This window comes from Periplaneta americana, chromosome 5 (genome assembly GCF_040183065.1).
Source record: "Periplaneta americana isolate PAMFEO1 chromosome 5, P.americana_PAMFEO1_priV1, whole genome shotgun sequence".
NCBI classification, from domain to species: Eukaryota; Metazoa; Arthropoda; class Insecta; order Blattodea; family Blattidae; genus Periplaneta; species Periplaneta americana.
This window is the reverse complement of record NC_091121.1, coordinates 20,279,776-20,297,958: the sequence shown is the minus strand read 5'-3', so window position 1 is coordinate 20,297,958 and position 18,183 is coordinate 20,279,776. Positions and strand designations below refer to the sequence as shown.

At 36.7% G+C, this 18,183-nt stretch overlaps 1 protein-coding gene across 4 annotated transcripts in view; it reads left to right on the top strand.

The window, feature by feature from the left end:
• The window catches only part of Pli (E3 ubiquitin-protein ligase pellino), a 513,023-nt gene that overhangs the window by 483,680 nt on the left and 11,160 nt on the right, over window positions 1–18,183 (top strand). For all 4 annotated transcript variants that reach the window (XM_069825471.1, XM_069825470.1, XM_069825469.1 and 1 more), the window contains one exon: window positions 15,003–15,236. In XM_069825471.1, the coding sequence (XP_069681572.1) occupies window positions 15,003–15,236 (234 nt within the window). The remainder of the gene's footprint in view (window positions 1–15,002; window positions 15,237–18,183) is intronic.

Below are 18,183 nucleotides of genomic sequence, written 5' to 3'. Positions count from 1 at the left end.
ATACTACCCTGCTTATGCATCCATGGCTATCGAGCCACGTTATGCATCGACATGACGTAATAGATATACCAGAAGAAACTACTCGACCCGCTGTATGTTTGGGAACAAAAATTCGCTGCCTGATTATGATCCTGCAACCGAAGGTAGGCCTATCTAGGAGAAGTGATCGTGGATAATTTGAAAAGTATTTACTTATAATAGTGATCATATTACTTGCTGCTTCTAACGTATCATGATAAGCTTTATCATTCAGTAACGTCCTTTCTTCTCAGTTGAAGTTATTGTCTTAACAGTAAAGGTAATTTGTTCAGAAGTACCTCCAACCTGCAGGTCAATCACGTTCTCAGAACTTTCAGCTTAAACGTCAATAGGAAGGACTCTTACGACTATCCACAACTTCGTATTTTTGTCAGTCTCAGTCCCTCTGTCGATCATAGCTTCCTTCCTGTCCCCGATTTAGTACTGCCAATCTCCTTCATAGCAGACCATAAAACAGTTATCTGGAAACACCATAAATCAATATAAATGCCTAGTATAGGAACGGCGGCCGGCGGTTGCTTGGCAAGACCAAGAACGCCGTCGGTTGTAATTTTCACTTCCTTCAGAACCCCAGCGGAACCGGAAACTGGTAATAAAGTGTAGTGGAAGAAGAAGAAGTGTGATAGTGGCGCTGTAGGACCCTTCACATGTAATTGAATGCAAGACACAATACATTGCCTCCACCAAATTAAATCCTCGCCTTCGTGTAGTAATGGATATGGAAAATGATTACCATGGAAACGCTAGAAAATTAGTAGGGACGGTCGCCTCGAGAGACAGCCTCCCAGGGGCTGACCAATTCCATTTTAGCGTCAAGAATTTGTAGATGGAGACTGGTGAAGATGTACGAGAGAACCTTGCTTCGAGTGGCTCTTTGTTGTCAAAACATGATTCCCTCACGTGCGATTCCCGGCGTTGGCAGGAATAATCTTAAATCGTGGACAGGATCGGAGAATGAAGCGTATAGAATTTCACTCCAACAGTTTTGATTCCATTCTTAAATTTCCCGTAATTTCCATATCGGTAATGTCCTGAAAATGGCATTGAGTAACGTACGAACTTCAGTGATGCACATTGAAAATGGCCAACTATATAATCTTTTCACTGTAAGAAAAATCCTGATGTAAACAATAGCACGTGACTGAAGTGAGGCTTCATTGGCCATTGTTTGGCGCCATAGATTCTCAGTACATGTTCCCGCCTACTGTTGTACATTCTGTTTCATGTTAAACATTTCCCGTTACTCGTCAAGTAGGCCTAACCTCACTACTATGCATTCGTTTGCTTAGGAAACATTTACTTTATAATTACTGTATTAAATTATTTTTAAGTCTTATGTCTTCACAATGGATAGTTGAGGATGCAGAAGCCATACTTCAATACCACGTGCTTACGTGAACAACTACGAGCTCAAGTGACGCCAGCTTGTTACAAGAACAGACTACCTCGATATTACTGTTGGTATTCATCCGCGTTCATAGTACATAACAAAATATAAAAGTAGCTTTTCTTTTACATAGCGTTTTACATATGAGTGAAGTTAAATGTTTCATCGTATTTAACAACTAGAATTCAATTTTTTTTATTTTCAAATAATACAAGATTGTGGTTTCCAAATACGAACTATATTTTCCTGCGTCATGTGAGTGTTTCGACTGGGAGCCAATCACGGGTATGACAGCAACGTGCTTATGTTTACATTAGGATTTTTCTTACAGCGAAAACAGTATAGATTGTTTTGGGGAGGGCCAATTGGCAGGCGGGAGTGCTCCGGTGCCAGTCGAAGACGCTTCGTAAGCAAAACTCGCTAGTAATTGGTAGAGATCGTATTTTTAGCTGAAATAAAATGAGTGATTTCGGTGTTCAACTAACCAATATGTCGCTGTGTATTGCGTGAACTGAATTTGTCAATTCAGTGGTATTTCGTGAAGTAAGTTGTCAATTAAGAATGCATTATGTTATGTTCTCTTTGTTCACACATATCACTATCGCCAAAATGTATACTAAGCATGGTTTATACATTGTTCGCATGACAATTTGTGCGACATTCAATTAATATTTTCTTGTACATAGAGAAGTCCCTCTTATTGTCCACATACAATTCATATATCTTAATGTCCATCATCTGATATTTTCCTCTGCCCCGAACTTTCATCATTCCTTCCATTGCATCCTTAAGTAGGCAGTTTCTTCTCAGCCAGTGATCTGTCAATTCCTTTTTCTCTTCCTGATCAGTTCCAGCATTATTATTTCTGTCTCCACTCTTTCTAGCACAGCTTTTATCCTTATTATGTCTGTCCATTTCAGACGCTCCATTCGTTGGGATCGGTTATTAATAGACGAAAACAAGATTCTGTCGCATTAAAAAGAAAATACATTTAATTATGACAGCCAATTAGTAGGGGGCGGTAGAGGGTCAGTCGGCAAATTATTTTCTGTGAAACTGCACCAGAAAATTGAATGAACTTTACAAGGCTTAATCCTTGTGCATTTTGATAAATTTAAATTCGTACGCGTACATTTCGCAAACTATATAAAGATCTTGACGCTTTAATTTGTCTTTATTTAGATGGTTAACTTGATTATTTTAGGAGTAACAATTTTACGGTTGAAGATTATATTGGTAACCCCTTTCTATATTTATTTAAATTAACGTTGGCCTTTTGCATTGCAATTCGTTGATTTTCTAGTAAGTTGGATTATCTACGTTGAAATTGGTGATTATATGAACTATTAGCTCAAAATTCCGAGGTTAAGAAATAATTAAATGTATAACCGATGTGCGAAAGCATTAAAATTCACAAATTGAAGTGACATTAGTTTACACACAAACATTTCCGTCCAAGTTTTGCGTTAAAAACCGAAGTGAAGAAATACCTAATGAATGTTGAAGAACACTTATATAGGTCACACAGCCTAACATGCGAAAGAGAGAAATAGTTTGACGAGGAAGATGTGAAAATGAAGTGGAATTGAATACACAGAATTGTGACGCATAAGGGACGCAGAAGTAGAACTCCCCATCTGTTGATACTTGGAGAAGGTGATATGGTCAGAGCTTTTTAATTGATTGGGTGGACTTCAGAGCCTTCATAGAAGTTAAAAATCTCACCAAATTAGTTTGAATCTGGGTTATTCCAGTCCGAAGAAAGAGGTGAGGCTAAGGAGCCTGTCCCCTACTGCTACGCAGATGCATCTGTCGTTAAACTTCTCCAAGCATAGCTCAGGAGCATATTATTTGAGCGTCTAGCAACCTTGATATCATTTTAATATCATTTGCCATGTGTTCGAGACGCCTTCGCAACATCAGGAACAAATCATGAACGCGAGAGAAAATAATTCATTGAAGTCACATTAATCTATAAACAAATTCTTTACAGACCATACTATCAACTCCCTCTAACTTGTCGACATGTGTAACGTATGATCTTAAATAAATATGACAGTTTTAAAAGATGCGTATTTAAAGAACTAAATCAGTGAAAAGTTCAGAGACACAAAAGGAAACATTTTTAAGAATAGATTTAAAACTGAATCAGGATATGAGAAAAAGAAGGATGGAGAAATTTTATAAATGCACACATGATCCCGTCGCAAGTGATATCGGAACTAATGTATGATCGTAAAGGAAAAGCCTGAGAAAGGATATAAATTACCAGAACATTTTGGGGAAGTAGATGGAATAACTTACCGCTAACTTTGTAAGTACATCTTCGCTCTCAGATGTGTACCACGTCCTCGTTAGTTCGAAATATCATTTATCAGCCATCAGACTCGAATCCGAGACTTAAGTGAGTTGCGAATCGAACCGCGATTATTGCGAAAACAAAATGTGTAAGAATTTATTTTCAGTCCAAATGTTAGTTCAGATTTACTATGCCGAAGTGTAATTCCCAGTAATGACTGGTAAAAGAATGTTAAAAACAAATAGTGAATGCTACACTTTGAAATTTCGTAATCTGACACAAGATAAACGCGCTGTCCAACCCTCGACTTAAGGCTGGTTCACAATAAACCGAGACGAAAACCAGAGTGAAAACGAGAAGCAGAGAACGTGAATATGACAATTTTTGATTCACAATAAACCGAGAACGTAGACGACTATACATATCGATATGTATGTCAATAACGATATGTAAAGTTGATATTACGCATTTTGATGTTATTTGTGTATAATTGACCAATGGCGTTCTCTCATGAGTACAAGGCAGCCAACATAAACACAGGTTAACCAACTTCAAAATTTCAACGGCACTATAAATATGCCCATGCATTTTTATTATCACAATCTATTTTAAGTCTACCATAACGTAAAATAATTAGAGAAGAAACATTTGTAATAGAACAAAAATGAACACAACAGTAGTTATTGAATTGAAGCATGAGTATGTAGTGTGTAATACAACCAATACAGTAATAAAATATGATTCACTTACGATCGGTGTTCAAAGCTGCAGCTATTGAAAGCCACGTATTCTCCTTCATTTTCTCATCTTTATACGAGGCGCGCCGCTTATCGTAAACGTGAGGATTTTCCTCAACACTCGATATTAAAATCTCATCAAATAAAACTTGCTCCATGATGCACAGCACAGAACAAAATAATGCATAGGTTATGTCACGGTCTTCTTGCTACAAAATGTACGACGACAAAATAGCTTTTAGATGGCAATAGAATGAATCTAGTGGGCTGTGATCGGAAACGTGAACGCCAAAGTTGAAACTTGGCCAACTCTCCGTTCCCGATCCCGGGCTCCGGCAAGCTTTTCGTTAATTGTGAATGCTCACATTTAAATGTACACATTTTAACAATTTTACCGTTTTCGTTTTCGTTCCGATTCTCGTTTCCGGTTTATTGTGAACCAGCCTTTAGAGTCGTCATGACTTCGGGCTTTTTTCAGTGTCTTCTGGCCCCTTACGAATTCCTAAGAGAGAGAGAGAGAGAGAGAGAGAATTTCGGAAGAATTACTATTTTTTTATTTTTGACCGTGCGTTGAAATTAAATCAGTACGTGCCCACTCTATGATAAAGAGAACGCATGAAACTGACGTCTAGTCTCTTTTCGTATATATTATTTCCACTTCTTTGTGTTTGTATGTGTAATCGGTAGATAAACTAAGCTGCTTGCGATATAACGTAAAAGAGTGCATCACCATCGGTATTGTAAGACAAATGTCATCTAATCCTTTGACGAAATCTCAATACACACTTCGCTTTTACCAGTTTCGTCGATGGATAGCCGCGCATTTGATACAGCGTTATTAAACAACAGCTTAAAAATAATCCTCACCAGTCTCCTCTTTATAATCCTCAAAAAAACTGCAGACGGAGAAGTCAATCTGTTTCCTTCTTCAGAAATTTCAAAGTGCAGAGTCACAACCATCATTATCTGCGTCATCTATAACTCGTGTGTGTGTGTATGCGTGCGCGTGCGTGCATCGCGCGTGTGTTAATCGATAATTAAATTAAAATGGTCTTATTACTCTTTTTAAATATTCACATAAACCTGTGACATACTAAATAATATTTTTAATGTCAGCCACAGGTCATGAGAAACACTTCCATTGATGGTTGAATTATGTGCAACCTTCTGACAGCGATAGCGGCGTGGAAAACTACTCGTATTTAACGTCCTTGCCAAGCTTCGAATCCCGACGTCTCTATGCTCGACAGCCCTGATTGCTGTGTAATTTTATAGTTCGGTAACTCAGACATTAATTATTGTCAGTGGTTTGACCAACTACGAAGTAGTAATAAACATGGTGAAGGTGTGGTTATGGTCTGATAAACTTCTTTTTTTGTAACTTACGTAACTAGAAGGTCGCGGGTACGATTCCTGATTGACAGGAGTAATTTTCTCTTCACTCGTGGCATTTTATTTAACGATTATTCAGCATCGAAATTCAGCGTGGTCGAGAAGTGACTGACGAATTTTGCCTGGAATCCGTTATCAAGGACCGATTCTTTTACATGGAGTAAATATACGACACTAGATCTACAATTTTTCCTGTGGGAATTTGTGAAGGACCAGGTATACCTTACACCGGTTCGCGATCTGGAAGAATTACGTAACACAATATGTATTGTACTCTACAATGTGACATCGGAAATGGTTCTACGCATATGGAGAGAAGTAGAACACCACCGGCTGGGCATTTGTCGTTCCTTAACGAAAACCATGTTGAAGTTTATTAGACATGAAAAGAAAAACAGTTTCTTGTGTTTGGAAAAATATGTATCACTTGTAAATTCATGTAAGTTTAGAAGTTACCGATCATTCTTTTATTATACTCACAGGGTGGACGTGACATAACTGTACAATACATTAAAATAAATAAAAAAACCTATTATGCGTTTTGTCATCAAGTGCATGGTTAATTAGAAAATCAGACAATGTCTGGCAACAGCGTATCGCCTTGACCGACTCCTCTACAAATACAAATACGAACTCAGGTCTCAATAGCAGCATTCCGTCCCTTAGTCACGCCAGCAGGGTTGCTAGACTTCCTAATGGAAAGTAATAACGATACGTGTTAATCATTTTGTTTAATAAAAACTGTATAGAGATAAATCATTTCTTATCAATTTGTCTAATGATCCTCCTTCCTTCTACTTCAGGCATTAGACCTCACGGTCTGTTGCGTCTCTTTGATCCAACCTTCTTCTTTTAGGTCTTCCAATATCCATTTTACCTTTCGGTTTATAATTTAGAATCTTCTTAGGTAGTCTTTCATTGTTCATTCTGTTTACGTGGTCTTTCCATGTTTGTCTATAATCATCTATTATTCAATTCGTATATTTCTAGAAGATTTCGGATGTCCTCATTACGTAATCTATCTCTTTTTATGACTCCTGGCATCCTCTAAGAAATTTCATCTCAGCTGCTTGTATTTTACTACGTGTTTTTGTATCAAGGGTCCAAGTTTCACTGCCATATAATCCGTATGGAACTGCCATTGTTTTATAGAATTTCATATATGTTTCCTTTCTAACTTTGCCTTTTAGAGTTCTCCTAATAGTTCCACAATTCGATTAAATTTTTCTATCTTATTTTCTGCATCTATCTCTCCCACATATGATAGATCGCACCCCAAAAATTTAAAGGAACTTACTTGTTCAATTCCTTGATTTTGTATTAATAGTTTACATATGAGAGGAAATTTTCCGTGTCTAACGATAAAAGTAAAAATCAGAATCGTGTGGATAGTAGGCCTATGTAATTACCGAGTAAAACAATGTTAACATTTAGGAGAAAACTATTTTTATGAGAAGAGTATTCATTTGAGACTAATATGGTATTAGAATTTGTTGTTGTACTCTATAAGCTGTTAAAATCTGCACAGCTACATTACTTTCATTCTCGATTAGAGGAACATCTGGTTCTTCATGAGGCATGGCCTTTGCAGACTCGTATATGAGGACAATTTGATGTACCGTCTGGAATAACAGATACAAAGAACTCGGGACCCTTAAATGCTTAAAACATTTTTTGTCCATATTTTGATGTCTATTGATCAACTGTTACGTAAATATAGTTTTTAGTCATTTTGTTGCACGAAGGTCTCTCGGTTGTGCGGTTGGCCTTGCTGGACATGCGCAGTGATGCAATAAAATGTCGCATTAGTGATTATGAAGCCTGCTTATGCCTTGACATTGACATTTGAAAGTGCAGTTTGTGTTAAACGAAGGCTAAATCTGGTAAATTCTTGTTATGTACTTATAATTTCTGTGGCATTTTATGGAACATGGTTTTCAGTTCCAGTAGGCTTCATTAGGTGCATTCCTCACACTTTTAACAATTCAGTATATGTAGCCTATTACAGTGTGCACACATTGGACTTGAAATGTGTTTCCGAGCATGTATAATACTCAGGGGCGACCCGTCCTTATGTGCTACAGCACAATGATAATTTTTGCTCAAATAATGTATTTGCCATTTGACAATTTTCCGTGGTTATGTTCGTGACGCGTTATAGAGTTTTATTCTTCGCTCTTAGCTCTTTGGTGCCTCAGGGGGTACAATGTGCTACTCAAAACTCTAAATGAGAATGTAGACAATTAATGCGCATGTGCGAAGCTGAAATCACTGCCCTGATTGGCTATTTTTACGCGGGGAAGTGCTGTAGTCAGCTTCAGCACAACACAGCTTGGAGATTGCAAAAGTAAAGCGTAACGAGAGAATGCTTGTTTGTGGAAGAACTCGGAACTATTTACAATGTAGGCCTATTTGGTAATTCAAGTGTCCGACTACTGCTGCCGTCTACCTGGTTTTTGAGGTTCCTCCTGAATCAGTCGGCAAGCGACGGATAATGGAATCCCAGAAAACTGAAGCCAAGGAAGTATGTGACTGTATAATTCAGAAAACTACTCACCGTTTCCAGTCTTTAAGCTATCTAGATGCAACAAAATTGTTAAAGAGCAAATTTTCAGGAAATTTTTGGATAGCCTAATTTTCCTGAACGCTAACTTGAAGTTGCTGTCAACAGCTATACTGTACTGAACAAAAGAGTGTTAAAGACACAACTTTGAGTTCTATACGGAACACCTGCCTTCCGGAATATAGATGGAGCTGTTCAATTGTTACGATACATAGCCTCCAACAATTCACAGGATCCATTCTGTGAAGTAACACTGTCAATAGAAAAGACTATGATATCCAAGATGGAGGGTTTAACACCAGGGTAATTGACAGGTTCTGCAGTAGGAAGGAATGTCGTATGGATTTCATATTTCGTCACTAGGCGAGTCTCAAATTAAGATAAATACATATAAGTGTATACAGTAGGCCAATATAGAAATTGTAGCACACTCATTATTTTGACCACCAGCCGCTACTGATAATACTTCTTATGTAGTTGGAGAAGGAATCTTTTGATTATTCTCAATTTCTGCGAAGATTTACAGGTCTCGTAACATCTAAGCCCATAGTCTGATGACATGGTGGGACATTCTCGATTTTCATGAAAATTTTCCATATCCCTCTCATACACGTCGCGGGATGAAAAAATGTACCGCTTTTAAAGATATTGCCCATGCCTAAGCGGAATTGAAATTCGCGGACGAGGCGGAACAAATGCACCACGCACCGCGTTCAGAAGTATGCAGATTTAAGAGAATACTCTCCTACCATTTTAAGTTCGTATTTTGATGTTTATATGTTAATCTAAATGTTACTTACTTACTTACTTACTTACTTACTTACAAATGGCTTTTAAGGAACCCGAAGGTTCATTGCCGCCCTCACATAAGCCCGCCAGCGGTCCCTATCCTGTGCAAGATTAATCCAGTCTCTATCATCATACCCCACCTCCCTCAAATCCATTTTAATATTATCCTCCCATCTACGTCTCGGCCTCCCTAAAGGTCTTTTTCCCTCCGGTCTCCCAATGTTACTTAGCGAAAATATTTTTCTCTATTTTTTTATAGGGCCTATTAAATTGCCACGTTGTGACACAATATTGTAAATTATAACAAAAGCAATAAATAAATATTCATTAAAATGTTGAAACAGTATATTGCGATACAAGCGTGGTATGTGCATTATAACAGAATCGAGGAAGAGTTTTCTGTATTTCCGAGATTATGTTATGCACTTAACACATGTATTGCATACTATTTTTGGTCGATCTTAATAACAATTAAATTATTATTAATCATTTTTAATTTAAATAAATAGTTTGTATTTGGATGCTAACATTTTCATGTGTGATCGCAGTTTATTTGTTGATAGGTGTCATTCATTTGTTGTTATTCGTATTTTTCGATAGGTGTTATTCATTTATTATTATTCGGCGGCGATTGTGAAAATGTTGTAATAAAATAAATTGTGGAAAGTTTAGTTTTGTCTTGAAAGAAATAGATATAAGACACATTAATTATACATCAATATAAATAAATACCATATAGAAAATATTTGTAGGTGACACATTAATTATACATCAGTGTAAATAAATTGCATAGGTACTTATTTTACTCCATGGATATTTTCGCGTTCAGTCACGACTCCACGAGTGGCGCTCAGAGCAACAACGGGAAGTCGTCAGAAATGGTTTCACGCTTACGTCTTATTTACATTAATTCCTGTTTTCTTACAAATCTCCACTCCAATAAATTAATTTAGAAAGAGTGCAAATATAATAAGACATTTACTTATTTTCTCATAGCACATAGTGGTGCGCGACACTGATATTTTGTTACTTTTAAGTAAATAAATAAAAGTTGATTTGATTTATATACTTACCGCACGTGTGATGTAAGTTTAAATTACAAGGCCTACCAGCAACATCGGTAAGGTTGTTAAAAATCACGATCGGCCAAAATAGTAATATACGTTACAAGAGCGGTATGTTGACGTTTTCATGTTCGAGGAAAAGATTGAAAAAGCGAAACGTAGTTTAGCTTTTTTAATTTCCGAGAATATGAAAATAAACATACCGCTCGTGTATCGTACATTATTTTGTGCGAAGATCGTTTATTACATACCTGAAAGACGAATTTCTAATTAGTTGCAATGAAATCTCCATGTTGGTTTCTGTTTAATGACGCCAACTTCGGAACACCAAAATATCTTTCTTCAACATTGTTGCTGTAAAATGTTTTCTGTGTTTACTATACTCCAGCAGGCCGTGATATACGTCTGTCTTTTTTTCCCCCCAGTCTATAAATGCGAACTTAAAACAAACGGTAAGGTTATGTAATGATTTATTTTTCATTTTAATATTTTAACAATATTATTTATATAACATATTGCAGTAATAACATCGGCATCTGGAATCTTGTTGATTTTTTCACGGCTTCCTTAATGTTACTTGTATCAGGAATGCAATAAGTTTCGTGGAGTAGTAGACTTTACTTAATTTTTGCAAATATTTAAAAACAATAATTGACATTGCAATTTAGGTGAAATTGCAGTGGTAAGTTTCCAATTTATAATTATTACTATGTTAAACGTCTCTAAAAATAATATGTTAAAAGCCTAAAGCAGTAAAATGAATGTCGCGCTTAAGCGGTAAGAAGAGGGAAATTGTTATGTGTGTTACGTTGGGAATACTGAATGTGGTATTTCACACTTACCGCGTATTGGTTCTGTGCGGAAAACAAGCAAATACGCACGATCTCGCACAAAATCTTCTGCCTTCCCCTTCAAAGACAAAATATGGGAGGAACTTGTTTGTAAAAGATTTTTTTTTTTTTTTCACATTTCAAATAATTACCATTTTTATTGTAGTTTTTGAGACATTTTTGCGTTTTTAGTACAGGTACTGTATTTTTATTTTAAATACACGCAAAATACTAAAAAGGCTCTTTTCAAGCGCAAACATAGTTCTTAGTCTTTATAGGAGTTTATGGCTCATTTAGGCCTTTTAAATTCTAAAGGGTTTTGATAGAAGGATCCTTGTACCTGACAAAGTAATGTCTGAATAACATACGTCTAGGATGTAGTAAACAAAATCCCTAGTCATCACGATCTGAACATCTCCCATCGAAAACAAATAACATATTATCACAATGTTAATGGGCATCAGTTGGCAGCCTATCAGCTAGATAAAATTTTTCGTAAAATAAATACGAGCGACAATTAACTGATTTTGTTTACAAAAAAAAATGTTGGCAAGCCTGTTGTGTAATCGAAAGTTGTACAAATGAAATATCTCTTCTGACTTAGATCATTCACCCATATGAATCCCTAGACTAATTTACCTTCAGAGTCATTGTCCAAGGTGCGTCATAGGAGGCTGGTCTACACTACATCCGAGATGAGATGATTATGGAGATTTATTGGGATGCAACAAGAGAATTGGAGATTCCCGGAGAAAACCCCTGTGTTATCTGGACCACGGACTTGCTCAACACAAGTTATAAATCGGGGGTACACCGGGGATCAAACCCGGGTCCACAGGTTATAAGTCCAGCGCTCCAGACGCGAGACCACTCTGTGGCGGCTGGTTCAAATATTACGTGATATAAATATTGCTTATAATACGGAAAAGTTTCGCCAAAGGTATTCCCTTACACGTGTCAGAACTTTTTAATATTAACTGACCTTCATTGTTACTGCCAAGCTATATTGCGTAATGTTCAAGTTTCCGAACCGCATGTTGCTAATGTGATACTTTGACCGCAGCAATGTCTGAGACTTTTTCGTTGCACTTGATAAGCAAATGATACCTGAAGGAAGATATTACAGGTTGCCTAAACACTGGCGCATCATGCATGCCCGAGCGACTTTTTGTAGCAAAATACCAAGGTTAATATACTGCAATGTTATCCCGGTCGGAAACCTTGGGTGAAGGTCTTTGCCAGAAAAAAGATTATCTGGACTTGTGGAGACTTCAGATCAGTGGGGTGAAGGAAGAGAAAACCGGACTTTGGATACATCTTGTTTTCTCTGAGGACGAATTTTCCTCTATATTTCTATTCATCTTCTACTGCACATGGAATGGTTGGTGTTTGTAAGGACTTATTTTGTTTCGGAATGGGAATATCGAAGGCCATCCTATTATATTACCTCCTGGTTTAGTTACCTCATGAGTGATGGCTTATTAGTGTCATGAGGTTCAAACCTGTCGTCAGACAGTTGATTCAACAACAAGCTTCCATCCAAAATCGATCTGATTCCAGGTTGCAATTGTTTTAGCATTCTGGCAACAGTATGCATACTTATGAAGGAAGCACTCAAATTAACTTATGTCTGTAATCAACTTTTAACGTGTCGCACAATAACAAAGAACCATCCTACCCGAATGCTGCGTGAAACCGAAGTGACTTTAATATTTTAGAGTTATACAGGATGATTCAGAAGGAAAGAGCGATACATTGAGGGGTGACAGTATGGGAGTTTCTTATTTTCAATGATTTTGGAGAAAACCAGTCGAAACCATGAGGAACAGGAACAGTGCAGGTGATGGTAAATTAAGAGATCATTATCTGTAAGTTTTGTTACTTGTTTATTTCTTTTTGTATAACATGTTCATATATTTCACTGTCAACCTCAATGCACTTTACAGCACGTGTAGCTAGATGGCATGCTGCTGATTTGAGCTGGTTTGGACATTCACAAGCATTTAAAATGCAGGCAAGCAATTGCTCCTTTATTTCCACTTTGTGCTTGTAGACTTCGCTCTTTGTCATCTCCACAAACAATGATCTAATGGTGTAAGGTCGGGTGACTTCGGTGGCCAAGAAATGACACCACTGCAACTGATCCAATGCCCAAGATAAGTTTCATTGAGGTACTGAATCACTGGCTGACTGCAAAGTGCAGGGGCCCTATCTTGTTGATTTTGTTGAAAGTAGCCACATGCCAGCCAGGGTTGTCATGGGAACATCCTTCAAATATTCTGGTAACACGCGCAAGCAAGTGACCAATATGACAAAGGCAATAGTACAACCTAATGTCGTTTTGGTTGTGTCTGCATGACTGTGAGGAATTATGCGGAGGAAGACAATGAGACTCCTGCCTGCTATTTTTAAATAGCCATTTCTTAGAAACCATCGAGAATAAGACATAATATTTATATAATGTTTTTCCTTTAGAGTTGTCCATACTATAACAGTATAACTCGTCAGCGTATGTACCTTGCTCCAGAATCACTCTGTGCAGGAAGTAAATAGCGTTTTATTTAAAGATACTTATTACTGCAGAGGTTATTTAGCATCAATATTCACTGTGAGTGAGAAATGTCTTCGAATTTTGCGTGCTTACCTACCTTTAAAATACACTGTCATCAGCCGAATTTGAACCAGCGAACCTCTGATCCAGTGGCTAGCTTGGTATTCACTAGACCCTGAGGACGATTCATAGAGATAAATTGTGTCAGTTGTGTAGTGTGAAAGCTTCCAATTAAAATAATGTTTCACAGGAATTTGCACCAATTGTTTGTTGCAGTCATTTGCTAAGTATATAAGGACACTTGGTTATCCTAAATTCATATGATTGTAATATCGATGGTGTTTAGAAAAAAAGGCTTAAGTCTCATTTTTTAAACGTGACTTCTTATAGCTGTAATTAGTGTAAAAGTTACATTTTAATTACAAAACGCGAAGATATGCTTTTTGACAATTATGTTTACATACTTCCTGGCTTTAAGGAACCCAGAGGTTCATTTCCGCCCTCACATAAGCCCGCCATTGGTCCCTATCCTGAGCAAGATCAATCCAGTCTCTACCATCATACCCCACCTCCCTCAAATCCATTTTAATATTATTTTCCCATCTACGTCTCGGCCTCCCTAAAGGTCTTTTTCTCTCCGGCCTCCCAACTAACACTCTATATGCATTTCTGGATTCGCCCATAAGTGCTACATGTCCTGCCCATCTCAAGCGTCTGGATTTTATGTTCCTAATTATGTCAGGTGAAGTATACAATGTGTGCAGCTCTGCATTGTGTAACTTTCTCCATTCTCCTGTAACTTCATCCCTCTTAGCCCCAAATATTTTTCTGAGAACCTTATTCTGAAACACCCTTAATCTCTGTTCTTCTCTCAAAGTGAGAGTCCAAGTTTCACAACCATACAGAACAACCAGTAATATAAGTGTTTTATAAATTCTAACTTTAAGATTTTTTGACAGAAGACTAGATGACAAAAGCTTCTCAACCGAATAATAACAGGCATTTCCCATATTTATTCTGCGTTTAATTTCCTCCCGAGTGTCATTTATATTTGTTACTGCTGCTCCGAGATATTTGAATTTTTCCACCTCTTCGAAGGATAAATCTCCAATTTTATAGTTCCATTCCGTACAATATTCTGGTCACGAGACATAATCATATATTTAGTATTCCTTCATATAAACTAACTGATAATATTGTGTTAAAATTTGATTATAGCTGTTTCTGTAAAATTTTTATTTTGTGGGAGAGCCCTTTTACCTGAACACCATCGATACGATGCCTCAATCGCATCACTAAAGATAACTGTTGTAACTGGCAGAAGATAATGGTTTGGGTTTGCCTGTTTCAGACGAAGCATCACCTGGAGACGATGATAGACGAGCTGAATGCAGGACGACCCCAGTGCCCGGTGGGGCTCAACACCCTTGTGATCCCACGCAAGCTAACATTGAGCATGAGTGACGAGGGTGTGAATGAAAAGCAGCAGCCATATGTGTACCTGAACTGTGGCCATGTCCAGGGTCATCATGACTGGGGGCAGGACAAGGATTCCAAGGACAGGCGCTGCCCAATGTGCTTAGAGGTATGCACAATATGGGCAATAGCCAACAAAATGAAAATAAATTCTCTAAAGAGCAAAGCCATCAGCTTTACAAGGAAAAGAAATCAAATAATCACATCGTATACGTTAGGGGGTGAAACCATTCCGGAAGTTAACAAATGTAAATACCTCGGAATAACATTTAGCAGCGATCTCGGCTGGGGCAAACAGGTTACAGACACAGCGGGAAAAGCATGGAGAGCGATACACTTTGTGATGAGGGTACTAAGAAAAGGCTCTGATAAATCCAAAGAGATTGCATATAAATCACTAGTACGTCCAGTAATTGAATATGGTGCTGCATATTGGGATCCTTACAGATTAAAACATATTAAGATGCTGGAAAAGATTAAAAAACGGACTCTCAAGTGTTGTCGGAAAAATTCACCATTAAAATGGGACACAGTCACAGACAGGAGAACGCGAATTCGATTATGCGCACTGTTCAAAACATACAGAGGTGAGCCTGCCTGGAGAGAAATAAAAAATAGGTTGTAGCCGCCAAATTACTCTTCAAGGAACGACTACTCATATAAATTGAGGGAAAGAAGACAGAGGACGGACACTGGAAAGTTTTCTTTTCTCAATCGTACTATCAGGGACTGGAATGCTTTACCTGCAGACTTACTAAAGGTTTTACCAACAACCAAAAATGTATTTAAAAATAGGCTTAAGGACTTTCTAATAGACGGTAATTATACACAGTATTTAAAGGGTGTAAATGATATGTTGTTATTGAAGTGTTGTATCAGTGAAGTGTGTTGTGTCAGTGAAGTGTGTTGTGTAAGTAAAACGTGTTCCTGTCAGTGAAGCTTTATAGTTTACAGTGGCAGTGCAAAGTATTTGAACAGTGAAATGTTTTTGAAGTGTTAGTGAAATCAGGATAGATTCAGAAATATGCCGTAGTTCCAGTGCAGTGAGTGAGTTGACAACGAAATGAGTGTAGTGTTGAAAGGTACTTGTGCAGATATGGACATATCATACTCGTGGGTTTTAGTTCGAACTTGGGTTTAAGATACAAATTAGATTTATTTTAAATGTTATTTTAAGTGATCGTGATTCATTTAATTTAGGATGTTCCCTGTTGTTGTTGTTGTTATTATTATTATTATTATTATTATTATTATTAATTATTGTTAGTATTATTATTAAGTATTATTATTAATTGTATTTTTAATTAATAAGTTTATTATTGTCATTATTGAGTGTAATTAGTTACCACTGCCACCGGGTATATACCCATTGCAGTGTGAATAAATAAATACATACATGCATGCATACATGCATACATACATACATACATACATACATACATACATACATACATACATACATAAAGTCAAGATCCACTACCGGTCTTCTCAGTGAGAGTTATATAATTTCTGGATAATCATCCTAGAAAAGAATTGATTTATTTTACAGTCTCTCAGTTGCGATCTTCCATTGTTCTTGGCTTCTCATTGTTTTCCCCATTGTAGTCGGATATTTTTTTTCCAATTGGCAGACCTTTTTCTTATTGTCTTTCCAGATTCCTGTTGTCTGTTCTCGAATGTTATGCAGTTAATCTGTAGATATATTTGTTTCTGATCCACTTGCATAACTTGACCAACATATTGAGATCTTTTGGCCAAAGAAACAGCGTCCTTGATGTTAGTTTTATATTTGAGTTAATTAATTTAACTGTCTCTTAATTGTGTACAGTGGAGCTTTTATTATTGTCATGTTGAGTATCTTAAGCGGAGAGGATGGTATTTTTTGGTGAAAAATGAGTAAATTAAAAAAGATTCTTTAAAATACTCTGTGATATGTGTGGAATGCATAGCATAATATTTTGTGGGTATTTGTGCCCTTATCAGATGTTGAGACGCCATTTTTAAACTTCCCGCATTATGGATTTTTAAATCACTCGCCCGCTTTTATTGTTGTTTCTGGTAAATTGAATTAAAAAAAAAATTCTTTAAAATACCCATTGATATGTGTGGAATACATTGCATAACATTTCGTGTTTATTTCTGCCCTTATCGGATGTTCGGATGCAATTTTTAAACTTCCTGCATTATGGATTTTTAAATCACTCGTCCGCTTTTATTGTTGTTTCCGGTAAATTGAATTTAAAAAAAAATTTTTCTTTAAAATTCCCATTCATATGTGTGGAATACATTGCATAACATTTCGTGTTTATTTGTGCCCTTATCGGATGTTCAGACGCCATTTTTAAACTTCCTGCGCTATGGATTTTTAAATCACTCGCCCCCTCAGTTTACGGTAACTTCATTTTTTTGCTACATTGCCAGGCAAAAATGGATATAACTTCTGAACTATTAAAGATACATGCATGAAATTTAGAACACACATTCTTTAGACTATTAGGAAACTTTTCTCTGTAACAGAATTTTGTTAATTGATTTCATTTTAAAACTATGTCCGATTGTTTGCAAGAAAGGAAATCAGAAAAGTGTTATTGAATTTTAATTGTTTATTTTACAAAGGTAGGAACAAATATCAAAATTCTGTTACAGACAGTTTGTAGAGCATGCTTTTGCAAGTACATTGCAAAAAACTGGATGAATCTACTTTTAAAAATGGTTGAGATATATCGGTTTTAGTAAAATCCTGCATTGGGTATATTTTTTTTAAATCTGGGCTCCCCAAATAATTTTTTTTTAATATTTATTTTTGGTTGAGTTGCTACGGCTATGAGCTCTCTACATACAAAAAATTAATATTTTACACCAAATGGGAAAAAAAGTTGAAAAAAATACCATCCTCTCCCCTTAAGAGTGATATATTGATCAAGTTCCTGTTAGTGGTAATCTTCCAATTAGGTGTAAAAAACAGTTAACATGAAACTAAATGTTAATGCTTGAAGAAACTTGGCTACATAGTACATTTTTTTAAATTAACAATCTATCTGGCTCATTGTAAGTTT